Source organism: Pecten maximus, chromosome 6 (assembly GCF_902652985.1).
Source record: "Pecten maximus chromosome 6, xPecMax1.1, whole genome shotgun sequence".
NCBI classification, from domain to species: domain Eukaryota; kingdom Metazoa; phylum Mollusca; class Bivalvia; order Pectinida; family Pectinidae; genus Pecten; species Pecten maximus.
In genome coordinates this window covers 44,276,219-44,295,448 of record NC_047020.1, presented here as the reverse complement: position 1 = coordinate 44,295,448, position 19,230 = coordinate 44,276,219, and the positions used below count along the sequence as shown (strand labels likewise).

At 38.2% G+C, this 19,230-nt stretch overlaps 1 protein-coding gene across 1 annotated transcript; it reads left to right on the top strand.

Moving 5' to 3' along the window:
• Nucleotides 1–16,251: 16,251 nt before the first annotated feature.
• On the top strand, nucleotides 16,252–17,998 carry LOC117329868. The gene is made up of 2 exons (XM_033888064.1): nucleotides 16,252–16,625; nucleotides 16,666–17,998. Exon 2 carries the CDS (start codon nucleotides 16,698–16,700, stop codon nucleotides 17,865–17,867), a length of 1,170 nt encoding a protein of 389 aa, XP_033743955.1. The 5' UTR covers nucleotides 16,252–16,625; nucleotides 16,666–16,697; the 3' UTR covers nucleotides 17,868–17,998.
• Nucleotides 17,999–19,230: the final 1,232 nt, after the last annotated feature.

Here is a 19,230-nt window from a genome sequence, read left to right as displayed (position 1 = left end):
GGACTGGGAAACCATTAGTGTGTACACCATAGAGGATCACAGAGTGTCCTGTCACTCACAATGTCGCAGTGATTGATTTCAGTGATAAAGATGATGGTGGTGATGGAAACAAACATGTTGTTGTCATGGATACTAACTTACAGGAACTGTTTGTATACAGAGGTGACATCCCCAGTACATATAAAACATCACAAACAGGAGGTGAACCAATTTACCCCCGAGGTGTGGTGTATGATAGTGTGGGGAACCTCATCATAGGGGACTATAGCAACAACAGGGTCCTACTCCTCAGTGGAGGTGGTGAGTTCCTCAGGATCATACACACAGACACATACTGGACATGGGCTGTAGGTGTAGACAGGAAGGATGTCCTGTGGGCAGTGTTTATTTACTTCTATACTTACACAGTAAAACTACTACAGTACAGCAGTATGTGATAGCTATAAACTACTACAGTACAGCAGTATGTGATAGTTATAAACTACTACAGTACAGCAGTATGTGATAGCTATAAACTACTACAGTACAGCAGTATGTGATAGCTATAAACTACTACAGTACAGCAGTATGTGATAGTTATAATAAAACTACTACAGTACAGCAGTATGTGATAGCTATAAAGTACTACAGTACAGCAGTATGTGATAGTTATAATAAAACTACTACAGTACAGCAGTATGTGATAGCTATAAACTACTACAGTACAGCAGTATGTGATAGTTATAATAAAACTACTACAGTACAGCAGTATGTGATAGTTATAATAAAACTACTACAGTACAGCAGTATGTGATAGCTATAAACTACTACAGTACAGCAGTATGTGATAGCTATAAACTACTACAGTACAGCAGTATGTGATAGCTATAAACTACTACAGTACAGCAGTATGTGATAGCTATAAAGTACTACAGTACAGCAGTATGTGATAGCTATAATAAAACTACTACAGTACAGCAGTATGTGATAGCTATAAACTACTACAGTACAGCAGTATGTGATAGCTATAAACTACTACAGTACAGCAGTATGTGATAGCTATAAACTACTACAGTACAGCAGTATGTGATAGCTATAATAAAATTAGTACAGTACAGCAGTATGTGATAGCTATAAACTACTACAGTACAGCAGTATGTGATAGCTATAAAGTACTACAGTACAGCAGTATGTGATAGTTATAATAAACTACTACAGTACAGCAGTATGTGATAGCTATAAACTACTACAGTACAGCAGTATGTGATAGTCTATAAAACTACTACAGTACAGCAGTATGTGATAGCTATAAACTACTACAGTACAGCAGTATGTGATAGCTGGACAATGACTGACCACTTGACCTGTGATATGTGCTGTTCAATTCTTTCTTCCATTTCTTACTCCTTTATTTTGAATTTGTTCCAGAAAGATGCTATACTGATTTGTACAACTATCTTACAAAGAGGTAAATTTTCAAAATTATATTTCAATTTTTTTTTTATATATATATGTTGCTGCAAATTGTTTATAAAGATAATTTATTCCTAATTAGTAATTTAACTGTTTCATATCTGTTGTCTATGTTCTTCTGATCTATCAATGTTAGATCAATCTCTTAAATACCCGGTAATACATGTAATTGGTCTCAGTCGTTCATGTTTAATCTATATGTATGTATTCAAGTAATGTATAGGATATCTATACAAAAGCTATATAGTATTTTTGCCTTTTTGTTTTCTTGTGAAACAATATATGTATTGTCTGTAGTGTTACTTCAAGTTGGTACATTGTAAGTTTGTAATTGATGTACGCGTGCTTGATTGAGAATTTTATCATGTACCTACATGTATACTATATACCTTATAGTAATAAGTGTTATTTGCATATATTAGGGACTTAATTGGGTTCACTTTTGCCTCATATTGATCATTGTGGTTTGACAAATAAATATTCAGAATGACGTCAACTACTTTGTTGTTTGTCAGCTGGTCGACAATGAGAACCAATGACTTCACCTAGTTGGTCGTTTGTCAGTTGGTCAACGCTGAGAACCCATGATTTCACCTAGTTGGCAATTTGTCAGCTGGTCGAAGATGAGAACCCATGACTTCACCTAGTTGGCAATATGTCAGCTGGTCGAAGATGAGAACCCATGACTTCACCTAGTTGGTTGTTTGTCAGTTGGCCCACGATGAGAATCCATGACGTCACCTAGTTGGTCGTTTGTCAGTTGGTCGACGATGAGAACCCATGACTTCACCTAGTTGGTCGTTTGTCAGTTGGCCGACGATGAGAACCCATGACTTCACCTAGTTGGTCGTTTGTCAGTTGGTCGAAGATGAGAATCCATGACGTCACCTAGTTGGTCGTTTGTCAGTTGGTCGACGATGAGAACCCATGACTTCACCTAGTTGGTCGTTTGTCAGTTGGCCGACGATGAGAACCCATGACTTCACCTAGTTGGTCGTTTGTCAGCTGGTCGACGATGAGAATCCATGACGTCACCTAGTTGGTCGTTTGTCAGTTGGTCCACGATGAGAACCCATGACTTCACCTAGTTGGTCGTTTGTCAGTTGGCCGACGATGAGAACCCATGACTTCACCTAGTTGGTCGTTTGTCAGTTGGTCGAAGATGAGAACCCATGACTTCACCTAGTTGGTCGTTTGTCAGCTGGTCGACGATGAGAAGCCATGACGTCACCTAGTTGGTCGTTTGTCAGCTAGTCGACGATGATAACCCATGACGTCACCTAATTGGTTGATTGTCAGTTGGTCAACGATGAGAACCTATGACTTCACCTAGTTGGTCGTTTGTCAGCTGGTCGACGATGAGAACCCATGACGTCACCTAATTGGTTGATTGTCAGTTGGCCAACGATGAGAACCCATGACTTTACCTAGTTGGTCGTTTGTCAGTTGGTCGACGATGAGAACCCATGACTTCACCTAGTTGGTCGTTTGTCAGTTGGCCGACGATGAGAACCCATGACTTCACCTAGTTGGTCGTTTGTCAGTTGGTCGAAGATGAGAACCCATGACTTCACCTAGTTGGTCGTTTGTCAGCTGGTCGACGATGAGAACCCATGACGTCACCTAGTTGGTCGTTTGTCAGCTAGTCGACGATGATAACCCATGACGTCACCTAATTGGTTGATTGTCAGTTTGTCAACGATGAGAACCTATGACTTCACCTAGTTGGTCGTTTGTCAGCTGGTCGACGATGAGAACCCATGACATCACCTAATTGGTTGATTGTCAGTTGGCCAACGATGAGAACCCATGACTTTACCTAGTTGGTCGTTTGTCAGTTGGTCGATGATGAGAACCCATGACTTCACCTAGTTGGTCGTTTGTCAGTTGGCCGACGATGAGAACCCATGACTTCACCTAGTTGGTCGTTTGTCAGTTGGTCGAAGATGAGAACCCATGACTTCACCTAGTTGGTCGTTGTCAACTGGTCAAAGAACCCTTACCTTTTGTACAATATCCAAAATGTAAAAGTCAGGCTTTAGGTCGGGTTCACTGAAGGATTCTGATGTTAGCATAGGTGTTAAAGCTGCTTTGTGGCGACATACTACATGTACATGGATTGTATTTAAAAATTGTCGATTTCTAAAGTCAAAATAACATTTTTATGAAATTTTATTGGAACAGTTAGAGTAATTATGTTCCACAATATCATCCACCCTCAAGTCAACTCAAGTCTGGAACAGTTACAACTGATCAGTAGTGAAACCATCATACTCTATGACCACTACTGATCAGTAGTGAAACCAGCATACTCTACGACCACTACTGATCAGTAGTGAAACCATCACACTCTAGGACCACTACTGATCAGTAGTGAAACCATCATACTCTAGGACCACCACTGATCTGTAGTGAAACCATCATACTCTAGGACCACCACTGATCAGTAGTGAAACCATCATACTCTAGGACCACCACTGATCAGTAGTGAAACCATCATACTCTAGGACCACCACTGATCAGTAGTGAAACCATCATACTCTAGGACCACTACTGATCAGTAGTGAAACCATCATACTCTAGGACCACCACTGATCAGTAGTGAAACCATCACACTCTAGGACCACTACTGATCTGTAGTGAAACCATCATACTCTAGGACCACTACTGATCAGTAGTGAAACCATCATACTCTAGGACCACTACTGATCAGTAGTGAAACCATCACACTCTAGGACCACTACTGATCAGTAGTGAAACTATCATACTCTAGTACCACTACTGATCAGTAGTGAAACTATCATACACTAGGACCAAAAGAGGCAGCCTTAATTACCTACCAGATAAAAACAGCAAGGCTCGATCTCTTCCTTCTTAGCTTCCTTCCCAAGACCATCTCTGTACCTGGATCCGACTGACCTACAACATCAAGGGAATAGATCTAGAGGAACTGCCAGCTTTCACATCCAAAATTACACCAATGGACCTCCTCAGCTAAGACACCCAAGTGGAAACTATGCAATTATATCATGTTAACACTAAATATATTGAAACCATCGAGGTGCTTTAACTTGTTGAAGCAAAACCTATGTTTACAAAATATTAAGTTCATTAAACTGGTAAACATAACTATATAGTATCATTTTTACAAATGATAGGTTATGAATACTATCCAGCGCATGGGATTTATTATGGACGTCCTATGTACCAATTACCCTATATATTGCATGTTATGATGTAACTTAATTTGCCTACTGGGTCCAGGGACAATATATATCACTCCAAGCTGCACTTTTACAAGTACTTTGGATACATCCCATTATAACTCACAGAACTGGTAAACAAAACAGTCTAATCTAAATCTAAATATATCAAAGGAACTGATCAAGTTGGGATCCAAGGGAGACAATCCATAACAGTTGTGAAGCTGTTATTACCCAATGAGGACCACTAGACCAATTTAGGTTTAAAATATTACAGGATATAAAGATAAAAACACACAAATCTCTGATCTAATAGTGGAGAGGTTGGGGATACCCCTACCGGTCTTCTTAGACCAAACTAATTCAATTAAAATATACATGAATACTTTAAACATAGTAAGGATAATTGTACATATTTTCTAAAGATTTGTACTGTTACTGTTATACGAATACCTCATTGTCATTGCCACTTATAGCTTGTACGGGAAATATCCAGTTTCCATAGCGATTTGGAGGTTTACGGGTACGATTTGAACGCTGCACTTCTGGAATTTCAAAACCAGAAGTGTTTTCCTCCTGAATACTAGTTTCATTGTTATCACTATGGAAATACTCAGGGTTAGGAACAGATAAATCCACGATACCAGCTGGATTAGTGAAATCCGATTCATTTATGACCGGTATCGTGTCTGATTCATCAGCAACTGTCGCTAATGTTCCCGAGTCAAGACCTGGCTCATTAAACCCTTGCTGTGTAGCTGGTGAATTTCCCTGTAGCTGCTGGTGATGCCTTCGTGCCTCAGAGTTGTGGTGATTTCATCCTCAGACTCTGATTCTGTGTCTGACGATGATGCTGATGCTGATCCTGGTTTTGTTTGAGTAGGGGGAACTGACTTTTTACTGTTTCCCTTGCGGTTTCGCAGTTTAGAGGGATCTCCCACAGGAATTGTGTTAAATGGGAGGAGCATGTTTCTGTGCAGGGTCCTGCGAGGTCCCTTACCAGATTCTAGCTTTACCTCGTACACAGGAATATCACTATTTGGTATATTAGAAATCAAATAGGGTTCCCGATCCCAACGATCTGCCAGTTTGTGTTTCCCCTTGAGGCCGACCTTCCTAGTGAGGACTCTGTCGCCAACCTCAAGCCTAGACTCATGTATAGACCGGTCATACCGGTGTTTATTCTGAGCAGCTTGCTTGGACACCTCAGTCTGGGCTGCTTTATAAGCATACTCCATCCTTTTTCGCAGTTTGCTAACATAGGAGTGGTGCCCTGCTCCCTGCTGACCAGGGTCAGTACCAAAACAAGCATCAACCGATAATCGAGGGTGCCAACCGAACATGAGATAGTGGGGGGAATAGCCGGTGGCACCACTCTTAGTGGCGTTATATGCCTGAACTAGTGGTGCTATGTAAGACTTCCAGTCGGTCTTTTTCTCATCCTCTAGGGTAGCTAACATACTGAGGAGAGTTCTGTTGAACCGTTCAGCAGAGCCATTACCATAGGGTGGTAAGGAGTAGTCCTGGTCTTCTTAACCCTGCAAGCTTGCAGAGTTCTGCTATAACTTTGGACTCAAAGTTACGACCCTGATCACTATGCAATCTTTCAGGAAAGCTGTAAATTGCAATGAAATGCTCATACAGCGCTTTAGCTGTAGTGTGTGCTTTCTGATTGCGACAAGGTACAGCCTGGGCATACCTTGTAAAGTGGTCAGTAATGACTAACACATCCTCATAGCCACCTTTGGACTTGTCCACCCCGAGGAAGTCAATACAGACTAACTCCATGGGTCTGGACGTCACAATAGGAATCAACTCAGCAACAGCTTTCACTGGTGTCTTACGTAAAACACAGCGCTCACAACCCTCGACTTTACAGTCTACATCTTTCCCTAGACCTGGCCAATAGAAACGCTGACGTGCTAACCAGAGTGTTTTTTCTTTACCCTGATGACCTGCATCATCATGTACACCCTTTAGGGCGAGGGACTGGTATTTCTCTGGCAACACCAGCTGTTTCACATCTCGACCGTCTAGAGAAGCGGTTCTATACAGAATCCCATCCCAGAGACTCAACTTATTCCAAGTCCTCATCAGCTTCTGGACATATGGGGATTCACTTCTGAGTGTTTTTCCCCTGGGATGAAAACCGGTTCTCAAGAGCTCTGAAACTCTAGCTATGTCTCTATCATCCTTTTGTTCTTTCTGCCAATCAATTGTACCTAGCGTATCAGATAAAACAGCATACTCACTGGCCACATGAGGCACAGTTTCACCCACTACACAATCCATTAATGGGGCAACAGTGATAGCAGATTGGCAAATAGCCTTGACAACATCTGGATTCATTTGAGACATGCGTGAGAGACCGTCCGCATCAGCATTATTTTTCCCAGGTCTATAATGTAAGGTAATATTCAGGGCTTTTTCTGGGGGCTTTTTGGGGCCGTTAATGGGCCCCATTCCCAATTGAAATTATTTCATATTTAAGCCAAATTCCCAAAATTTGCAGTTTACTCCTGAAAAAATCTTGCCCAATTCACCAATTTTCTTCCCAAAATGGGACAAAAGGCCCTTTCCCAAACTAGTGAGAAAAAGCCCTGAAATTGTAATTGGCCAATGCAGTTACCCAACGGTGACTGGTTGCATCCAGCGTAGCCTTACCCAACACGTAAGTCAGAGGATCATTGTCAGTGACAACCTGAAACGTATTTACCATAGAGGTAATCGTGGAATTTGTCTGTGACTGCCCATTTAAGAGCCAAAAACTCTAACTTATGAGCCGGATAATTCCGTTCATTGGGTCTCAAGCCGCGGCTTGCGTATGCAATCACTTTCTCTACACCATCTTGTTTTTGATAGAGCACAGCACCCAAACCGAGTGCACAAGCATCTGTATGGACAATGAATGGCTTTGAGAAATCTGCATAAGCTAGAATAGGAGGATTCACCAGTTTCTCTTTAACAGTGTCAAAAGCTGCCTGCTGAGGCTCATCCCACACCCACTCAGCAGTTTTCTTGGGTTTTGACTTAGATTTAGACTTAGGTTTAGCCTTTGATTTCCTTGTCAAGTCATGACCCAGTAAGAGTTTGTTGAGGAGTTGAACAACTTTAGAAAAGTCTTTGATGAAGCGTCTATAGTAGCCGCTAAAAACCCCAGAAACTGGCGTAACTCCTTTATATTCTTTGGCGGAGGCCATTTTTTTTACAGCCGACACCTTTTCAGGATCTGTCGCTATACCTTTTTCTGAGACAACATGTCCAAGATATGTAACTGATGTCTTGAAAAATTCACATTTGGAGGGTTTTCATTTGAGGCCGTGTTTCACTAGTCTGGCAAAAACTGACTCTAACCTGGTAAGGTGTTCGTCAACGGTTCTGGAAAAGATTAGAATATCGTCTAGGAAGATAAGACATTCCTTGAGGTGCATATCACCCATGCATTTCTCCATGAGACGCTGAAAACACGCCGGAGCACAACTCAACCCAGAACCCATTCTGTTTGTCTCCCAGAAACCCAGGTTACCAACAGAACAAGAGGCCCAAAGGGACTTAACGGTCACCTGAGATTTGAAATATTTCGGCCAACTAAATTGACCCTTTTTGGCCCCACCCATCAGTCCTAATGGGATCAGTCTATGAAGAGTATTTGATTCTAACATATAGTTGATAAGAAGATTTTGGAAATTTCAGTCAATTTGACCCTTTTTGGCCCCGCCCACCAGTCCCTGGGGGTCAACCAGGGCCAACATGTACATAACATCAAACTGTAATCCCATGCTGATAATTTGAACCAAGTTAGAATGAATTCCAATACAAATCCAACAAATAATAGTCAAAAATGTGATTTCCCTATATAAACTATAATAAAGTTTACCCCCTCCCCAGGGGCAAACGTGAGACTCCAGGGTCATGCAATTCACAATTTTGGTAAAGCACCTAAGACCCTTCCATCTATGAAGAGTATTTGATTCTACCATATCTGAGAGTAGAGAAGAAGATTTTTGAAATTTTAGTCAATTTGACCCTTTTTGGCCCCGCCCACCAGCCCCTGGGGGTCAATTAGGGCCAACATGTACATACCATCAAACTGTCAACCCCATGCTGATAATTTGATACAAGTTAGGAATGAATTCCAATAGAAATCCAACAAATAATAGTCAAAAATGTGATTTCCCTATATAAACTATAGTAAAGTTTACCCCCTCCCCAGGGGCAAACGTGAGACCCCAGGGTCATGCAATTCACAATTTTGGTAACGCACCTCAAGACCCTTCCATCTATGAAGAGTATTTGATTCTACCATATCTGAGAGTAGAGAAGAAGATTTTTGAAATTTTAGTCAATTTGACCCTTTTTGGCCCCACCCCTCAGGCTCCTGGGGGGCAGGGACCATATAATTCACAATTTTGGTTGACCTTCAGCCATAGAAACTTTCTGCCAAATTTCATTGTATTTTGTTAAGTGGTTTTGGAGAAGAAGTCGAAAATGTAAAAAGTTTACGGACGCACGACGCACGATGGACGACGGACGACGACGGACAAAAGGCGATTAGAATAGGTCACTTGAGACTTCGTCTCAGGTGACCTAAAAAGCTGTCTTTGGTTTGTCAGACTCCTCAACTTCAACCTGCCAGTATCCAGACCTTAAGTCAAGTTTTGAAAAAAAACGTGACCCGATCAGACTGTCAACTGTATCGTCAAAGCGAGGTAACATATAAGCATCTTTACGCGTGCGCGAGTTCAGCATACGGTAGTCTATACAGAATCGTAAAGACCCGTCCTTTTTCCGTACTAATACAACATTAGAACTATAAGGACTACTCGATTCTCTTATGACACCCGCATCATGCATCTCCTTGATATGCTGACGGACCTCCTCATACATACCAGGCGGTATTTTGCGATAGGGTTGTTTAAATGGTCTATCGTCTATGAGGTCAATGCGATGTTTCACAAGATTCGTACAACCAAAGTCAAAAGGACTGGTTGAAAAAGCATTTTTCCAGTTACCTAGAACTTGACGTGCCCTCAACAGTTGCTCGTCGGTAAGGTTCTCATAGTCAATTACTATGCCTAGCTCCTCAGGAACAGATTTGACATTTTGATTAGTGTCAGCTGGTAGGTCTGAAGCCAAATTATCCACTACTTTTACTGGGTTAGCAGTGCAAATAATACTTTTTGGCTTAATAGTAACAGATTTACCCGTTACATTACATACCTTTACAGGAATTTTTCACACTTGACACATTGTTATGAACCTTAATGACACGAGGACAAACTGTATATTTCAGGTCAGAGTTAATGGTATTCTCAGTAACAAGATTTTGTAGCCAGTAATAACCATGGACTCATAAGGAGCCAAAGTGATTTGTTTCCTGCTCAAGGTTTTCACAGAGTAGGAGCAAGTTATACTGGATACAGCAATTTCCCATTCTGATGGTAAAATGACGTCATCCAAGGCTAATGATTTTACGACACGTATTTCATTAGTACCTAACAGCGCTGGACACTGCTGGTTATACTCTGTATCTGGCACAACAAGTAACAACACGTCAAAACTAGCAGAAGACAAAAATGATAGACTGACAGTACATTCAATGTAGCCTAAATAATTCAAGAGTGAGCCATTAGCGACTCTAACCTCTAACCCCAAGGAATTAAGTTCCTGTAATGGAGGTTTTTCTGTTAGACTATTATAAAATGAAACAGATATGGTGGAAATCATTGAACCACTATCAATAAGACCTTTGACCTCTTGACCTTGAATAGTAATGAGGGCCTCGTTAGATGGTCCCAAAAGCTTATCCATTAACTCAGTACTGTGGCCACTCGCCATATGACCGGCCTCTGTTTGACCACATGCAGAGACCGCTACTCTTTTGGGTCAGACTTTTGATCTTTTTTTCCATGAACTTTGTTACCCTTGTAACCTTTGCCACGACCTCGACCTCTGTAGCCTGATTTCGATCTCTGATCATCTCTATCTGATGTGGTTTTACCAAGTTTGGAAAGTATTTGATCAAATTTGGAGTCAAGATTAGAGGACATTTTTTCCTCGAGTGCTTTCAACTTTTTGTCCAACTCTTTACTAAGGTCGGTAGTGCACTGTTGGTCAACCTCACAATTGACAGCATGACTTAGACCCTTTTTTTATTATCTTGCTTGTCAGTACTATCCTGCCTACCTGCTACACCAGATTCCGACAGAGAAATTTCCTTATCAACAATGCGTATCTCGCCCAAGAGCTCATCAAAGTTCATTAATAAGTCATATTTATGTCGTGTCTGACTCTTTAGCCTATCTGAACGCAATGATGTCCAGAACTTATGCCTAAGCATATCATTTCTGGATGACGACTGGAGAGAACCATTGTCAATGGTCGTCTGCAACAGGGTTTCTAATCTGCACCCAAAATCGGTAACAGACTCACCTTGTCTCTGCGACGAGTTAAAAAAACTCTTGCATAAGCATACCATGGGTAGATATATCTCCGAACAATGTGTCCAGCTTACGGAGTATATCTGTAATGGTAGGTCTCTCCCCCAGAGAGATAAGTATTTTTCTGGCAGTTCCCCTTAGCGAGCGACGTACTGCTTGCACTAAAGTACTTGGAGAAACCTCTTCATCTCCATGCAAGCAACGGATCTCATAACGCCATTCCTGATAGGTTACCTCCCCTTTTGGTGGAGGATCAGTACAAGAAAATATGGGGATTTGGGGAAAATTATGGGAAACTCGACCCGAGTTGGTTTCATCAAGACCAGCATTATGTTGTGAAAACACTGAACTGGTCCTATCTCTCGATAAGAGAGGTATTTGACTTGAGGGCTTAGGAGTGGTAAAACTAATCTCCTCCTTAACAGGCACTATTCGGTATTTACCAGAGGCAAGTAAACGTCTTAACATCTCCTCCTCTGAGAGTGTATTCCCCTTAGTAAAAGGGTTTCCTATACCATCACCAACCCGTTCCCCAGCATTGACCTGCTCATCTGAGCAGCAGTGCCCCTAGCACTCTCATCACCTTGTTCGGTGATTCGAACTGGTTTACTTTTAACCTCAGAATCTGACATCCTGTTCAAATTCTCTACAGACAATCAATACAGATTTTGCAAACGAACCTTTTCATCCAAGAACGGGCTAAAAGTTCTTTTGGATGTACACCATCCCTAAATAAACCAAAATTGATAGTAGGAGGTTTACCAGCTCTTTTATACAGAAGAAGATCAGATTTAAAATTAAGAGAAAAAACATCACCTAGTGGGTTAACCCTTGTGTTTACAGATTTTATGGTGTTGTTGAGGATATCAATCCGTCTAGCCAATACAGAACCTTGCTCTGCAAGCACAGGTGCCTGTGAGGCTGTATATTCTTTACATAAATTCCAATGTTTGATGGAATAAGGGGGAATCTCAAGGAATATCAACTTCACCTGAGGATACTTAGCACAAACTTCTACAAATTGGTCCAACTTAGTGGCAACAAAAGAGGAGCATTCCTCATCATTATTGTGAGTTAAATATATAAATTTCCCTCTCTTAGTAGTGAGGTCACAAGTACCAAGCCAAATGTATAGAACAATTGACCTGTACTTTCCTAGAATGTTGTCCAAATTTTTATGTAAATACTCTAAACCAAATTTGAATGTTCCTCCAGCTTTACAACAAAATTCTACACTATAACCAAACTGCTGGAGTAAATCATGATGATGTTTAAGTGCAAAACCCTTGCTGGAAGTTAATAATATTGGTTTGCGAGTTATCACTGTATTTGATAATATTGGTTTTTCAACGAATTTGGAAAGTTTATTTAAACTCATACCAAGCAACCCTCAGTATATTCACAGAAAACAATAATTATAGTAAAGGTAAAGATTTCTCAATACATAACCCTGATCTTCCTGTCTGAAATACAGGGAAAACAATAACATACAACTTGCTCACAGTGAAATACTTACCGTTTCATGCATGATAGGGGGTACAGGGATTCGGCAATGTGATGATGGTGATGAAGTGCAACATGACTAAATGATGATGACATATATTGTGGGAGCGAACAGCAGGAGTCTGGTACCTAGTAAAACAGAATAACACAGATAACCTACAGTTTTACAAATTACAGGATATTAAAGATTCACATTATTTGTACAGTATAGCTGCAATATTTAACAAATTGACAAAATAACATTCATATCAACGATCAATTACAAATACATTACAATTTCATGAAATATATAAATTTTAACAATATTGACACAATAACGCGAAAGAAAAATTAACCACGATAACACTGTAGTCTATAAAAGTATCCGAAGTGTCAATGTCTATCCGATGGTATATTGCACTGCCAATCTGTCGGTATATCTGAAGTCACATTACCACACAAAGAGTCTCATCCTCCGCAAACTTCATCCTATCAGAGACTGGTAAATATATATGGTACAAAACAATCTCCAGAATGTCCTGTCTTTGGATCAGTTATCAACATAGTATAAATTTATCAGCCGTGTAATCCTACATTTTGCCGGAAGTGACGTCTACGACGCAGCGAGTACAATTTTCGCTCACTGGCTGTAACATGGTACGCCGTATAAACATTCAACCCAGCTCTGTCCGGACCATGGCTTCTAGTTACTCACACCAAACCTACATGGGCGCCATTTGTAGCCGTTTCAGAAGAACACACAAACTCTTGAACGCCAGGGTTTCTAGTCCAGGTGTTTATTAATATGAGATAGAAGCCTACAATTAAATAACTTTATAAGATACTAATATTATAAGTGTTTTAACTTAGAATTATTTTGTGCAGTTATTCTTGCTTGTTTGCCACGTTTTATTTAGTTTTCCTTTATTCTTTATATTTCCATAGATCTCAGTCCGAGGTATACGTAAAAGTCAGTTTCCGTCTCGGACCCGTTTTTCTATTCGAAGTTTAGTGTACCCCTACTTCAGGTACAGTGTACTTTACTACTAGCAGCTGGCTTTGCGTTTGCTGTCGATATGTTGGTGATAACTATCGGCACATTTCTCTTGTATTATATATATATATTCTAGGATAACATGTGTCGAATACACGGGCTTAGATATACATATCTAAGTCCGTGTTTTACGTAGAAGTCACTGTCCCCGAATTCCGGATCTCCGACCCGGCTTTCTAGTCGATGTGTAGTATACTACTTCCGGTATAATCTGTTGCAGCTGGCTCATGTGTATACTGTAGGTATGTTTGAGTTAGTGTATCGGTTAACAGTGTTCTTTAGCATTTTGACCTTATTTATGTCGTTTAACGTTATTTTCTTCTTTTTATCTATCTATTCTCTTTGCCTTTTCTTTATCTCCTTGGGATGGTACCTGTATGTTTACATTTGGATCAGTTATGCTAAGGTTCTGACGTAGATAACGACATCTCAGTTATATCGGCAAACTGTCGTGGTTTAGGGGATATATCTAAACGTAGAGACCTTTTTTCATATTTCAGGGAATTGAAAACTAATATTATATGTTTACAAGATACACATTTTACTGAAGAAAATGAGAATGTTATCAGAAATGAGTGGGGCTTTCAATGTTATTTCAATTCATTCAGATCCAATTCCAGGGGTGTAGCAATTCTATTTAGGAACAATTTTGAATTTAAGGTACTAAGAGAGAGGAAGGATGGAAAGCCCGGCGGTAATTTTTTAGCCATTGAAATTCAAATAGATACTCATAAAATCACTCTCATTAACTTGTATGGTCCTAATGAAGACAATCCAGAATTTTACAATACTGTTTCTGAAATTGTCGAGGATTTTGGTAATAAGTTTGTAATTATTTGTGGCGACTTTAATTTAGTTATTGACCCTGAAATAGATTATGACAATAGCTATAGGCATGTTAATAATCCTAAGGCCAGAGGGAAAGTGTTAGAAATTATGGAAAACTTTACACTTATTGATATTTTTAGGGAACATCATGAAAATTTAAAAAGATACACTTGGAGAAAAAGTAATCCGCTAAAACAGGCACGTCTTGATTTCTTTCTCATTTCTGAAAGTTTTCTTTCTAGTATTGCAAAATCAAACATTGAACCTGGTTATAGGTCAGACCATTCATTTCCTTCAATAACTATAAAACTTACAGAATTTAAAGCAGGGAGAGGTTTTTGGAAATTTAATAATAGTCTCTTACAGGATGTCAATTATCATAACTTAGTCAAAGAATGTGTAATAGAATATAAGAAAATTTTCTGTCTTCCAGTATATAACGTTGATGATATATCTAACATATCTGATAAGGAGCTCCAATTTTCCTGTAGTGACCCTTCTTTTCTTGAAACCTTGCTTGCACATATAAGGGGTAAAACAATCTCATACTCTTCCTATTTAAAAAAACAGAAAAACTTAAAAGAAGATAACCTTAAAAAAGATATACAGACACTTGAGAAGCAAGATGATGTAAATATAGTTCAGCTAGAATCCAAAAAGAAAGATTTAGAAAAGATTAGACACCAGAAAATTAAAGGGAGCTTAATAAGATCTAGAGCTAAATGGATTGAGGAAGGTGAAAAGCCAACAAACTATTTCTTTAATTTAGAAAACAGAAACTTCACGTCTAAGATAATACCAAAACTACAATTAGATGATGGTAGGTTTATTTGTAAGCAAGAGGAAATTTTACATGAGGTTTACAACTTTTATGCAAATCTTTACAGTTCTGATAGGGATATAGATGATGTTGATTTATTTGAAATATTTAATGATTTTGATGTACACAAACTTGATAGACAAGAATCAGAAAAATTAGATGGTTTGATAACTTTAGAGGAAGCAGGGATTACACTAAAGAATATGAAAAATAACAAAAGTCCTGGTATAGATGGGTTCACAGTTGAATTCTTTAAATGCTTTTGGAAATATCTAGGTAATTTTATTGTCAGATCTATAAACGCTGGTTTCAAAGACGGTGAACTTTCTATTTCTCAAAGACGTGGGATCATCACTTGCATACCTAAGGGTGATAAATCAAGACATTTCATAAAAAATTGGAGACCAATTACTTTGCTAACTGTAATATATAAAATAGCTTCTGGTACTATAACACGTAGAATTAAAACTGTATTAGACAAAATTATAGATAACGATCAAACAGGGTTTTTAGCGGGGCGTTTTATTGGAGAAAATACAAGGTTAGTGTATGACTTGATGCAATACTCTGAAGAAAATAATATTTCGGGGATGCTTTTGATGATTGATTTTGAGAAGGCTTTCGACTCAGTTTCTTGGGGTTTTGTTGAGAAGGTTTTTCATTTTTTTGGTTTTGGAGCAGGTATAATAAAATGGATTAAGGTATTTCACACTAATGTCAGTGCAACAATTAATCAAGGGGGGAATTTTTCATCCTTCTTCGAGGTACAAAGAGGCTGCCGACAGGGGGACCCGGTCGCACCGTACATTTTTATCATGTGTGCTGAAATTTTAGCTCTGAAATTAAGAAATAACAAGAACATAAAAGGTATTGAAATAGACAAATGTCCCATCCTACTCTCACAGTATGCCGACGATTCTTCGTTGGCTTTAGACGGCACTGAGAAATCACTTAAAGAATCTATCTCTGTATTAAATTCTTTTGCACGCATGTCTGGCTTGAAAATGAATATTTCTAAAACACAGGTAATTTGGATTGGAAATAAGAAATTTTCTGAGGACACTTATCTCCCAGAGCTAAACTTACAGTGGGGTAGACAGAGATTTACACTTTTAGGTATTGAGTTTCACGTTAATTTGCATGAGATGCCGAAAATGAATTTTGATAAAAAATTGACAAAATTGAAAACTTTATTACAAATTTGGAAAAGGAGATCCTTAACACCTATTGGACGAATACATATTATTAAATCACTTCTGATATCACAACTTAACCATCTATTTATCTCTCTACCTAATCCAGATGAATCCTTTCTTATGAAACTCAACACCATTCTATTTGAATTTTTGTGGAATAGCAAAACAGACAAAATCAAAAGAGAAGTAGTTGTTCAAAATTTTTTAAGTGGTGGCCTGAAAATGATTAATTTGAAAGCATATGTAGATTCTTTAAAATTATGTTGGATACGAAGACTTTATCAGACCACAGCCAAATGGCAGGTCATTCTTAAAAGCTTTATAAACATAGATGTGCTAGCCAATTGTGGTGAAGATTATGTACAGATTTGTCAGAAAAAAATGAAAAATAAGTTCTGGATTGATGTTTTTAAAGCTTGGAATAGGCTAATATTTATGAATGAAAAATATACTTTTAGAGAAGATTCCATTCTGAAATCACCCATTTGGTTTAACAGGAATATAACTATTGGAAGGAAGTCAGTGTTTACTAAATCTCTTTTTGAGAAAAATGTTCTTACAGTTAATGACTTAATAAAAGATCATAGTTTGGGGGATTTCTACACTTTTCATGAGTTTCTTCAGACATACAATATTACCCCAGGTACTACAAACTTCCTTCATTACCATAGTATCTTATCAGCAGTAAAACAATTTTTATCCTCAGTTGAAATTCCTAAATCAAAGCTTCAATATCCTTTGGTACCTTTGAACATAGAAGTATTTTTGAGGAAAAGAAAAGGATCCAGAGATTTCTATAACATTTTAATACAAAATAATATTATACCTACTGGGAAAGTTAAGTGGAATAAAGAGTTTGAACTGAATGATGCAACTTGGGCTCAAATATACAAAACTCCTTTCGTTGTCACTAAAAATACCAAACTACAATGGATCCAGTATAGGATTAACCACCACATTTTAACAACAAACTCTTTCCTTTTCAAGGCGCATCTTGCCATTACTCCTCACTGTATTTTATGCAACGCAGAAACGGAAACAATAATACATGCTTTGTGGGAATGCCAAGAAGTACAAACCTTACTTGTTGGTTTCACAATCTTACTTGATGCTTTACTCATTCCATTTGCTTTTAATAAACAATCCTTTATTTTTGGATTGTTATCTCCAAACTCTATTTCCTACAAAGCTGACAACGAAATACTTCTTCTTATCAAACAATATATATACAGTATGAGATGCCTCCACAAGTCCCTCAATATCAATAGTCTTATCAGCACTATAAAAGATTACTATAACTTGCAAAAATATATTGCCTACAGCCAGGGTGAAAGGGTACGGGAAAAATTCGAGAAAGAGTGGAAAAAATGGGAAAAAATATCCAATCTCTAGTTTTTCTTGTATCAGTGTTTATTGTAATATTATGAAATGATTGTCACAGTTTCTGCCGATATAATATTTTTCATATACATTAACTTAGAAGTTTTATCCTGTATCATCCCAACAATCTCTCTCTCTCTCTCTCTCTCTCTACTCTCTCTTTGATAGGATGTGTAATGATTATATGTGTAATTGTTTGTTCATGTGTTTGTCCTTGTGTGTGAGGATATGTTTTTGTATCTGTGTGTGTGTTGTTGTGAAGTGAGTCTGCTAATATGTGTGCAAGAATGGGTGTGAATGTGTAGTAGAAGACGCATGTTTCATGAGAAGGATGATGATGATGCATATGATGATAATGATGCATGATGATAATATATGATGCATGATGATAATATATACTGATAAGGATGATGTGATGATGATGATGCAATGACATTGCATGATGATGATTAAGATTATGATGACAGTGTGTGTTTGACTATAATGATGATATGATGATTATGATGCATGAAGATGATGAGAGTGGATGCATGATGATGTTGATATATAATGATAATGATGCGCGATGATGATGATAAATGATGATGATGATATATACATGCAATGATAATGATGATGCGTGATAATGATTAAGATTATGATGACATGTGTGTTCGACTATAATGATGATGATGCTTGATGATGATGATAATGATGCATGATGATGTTGATATATAATGATAATGATGCGCGATGATGATGATAGTGATGCTAGATGATGATAGTGATGCATGATGATGATAGTGATGCATGATGATGATATATGATGTATGATGATGATAATGTATGATGCATGATGATGATATATATTGCAAATGAATGATGCATGATGAGGATGAGATATATGTTGTATGGTGTAGATGATGATGATGATATATGTTGCATGTGATGATGAAGATGATATGATATATGGTGAGGCATGATGATGATATATGATGATGATATATGGTGAGGCGTTATAATGATGATGCGTTGAATGATGATGATGATGATGATGCGTATGCATGACGATGTATATAATGCATGATGATGTGTGATGATGACATATGCTGATGATGATGTATATGATGCATGATGATGAAATATGATGCATGATGATGATATGATGATGATGATCATCATCACAACATGTATGTGTAAGAGTGTGTGTATGTGTTGTTTTTTTTTTTTTTTTCTTTCTTTGTCTTGTTTTTATGTTCTGTCATCCATGTCTATTGTTTTAATATGTGAAAATGTTCTAAAAATAAAAGAATTATAAAAAAAAAAAAAAAAAAAAAGATACTAATAATACCAATGGACAGGATAATTTAGTTTTTTGGAAATTTTTAATAGTTAT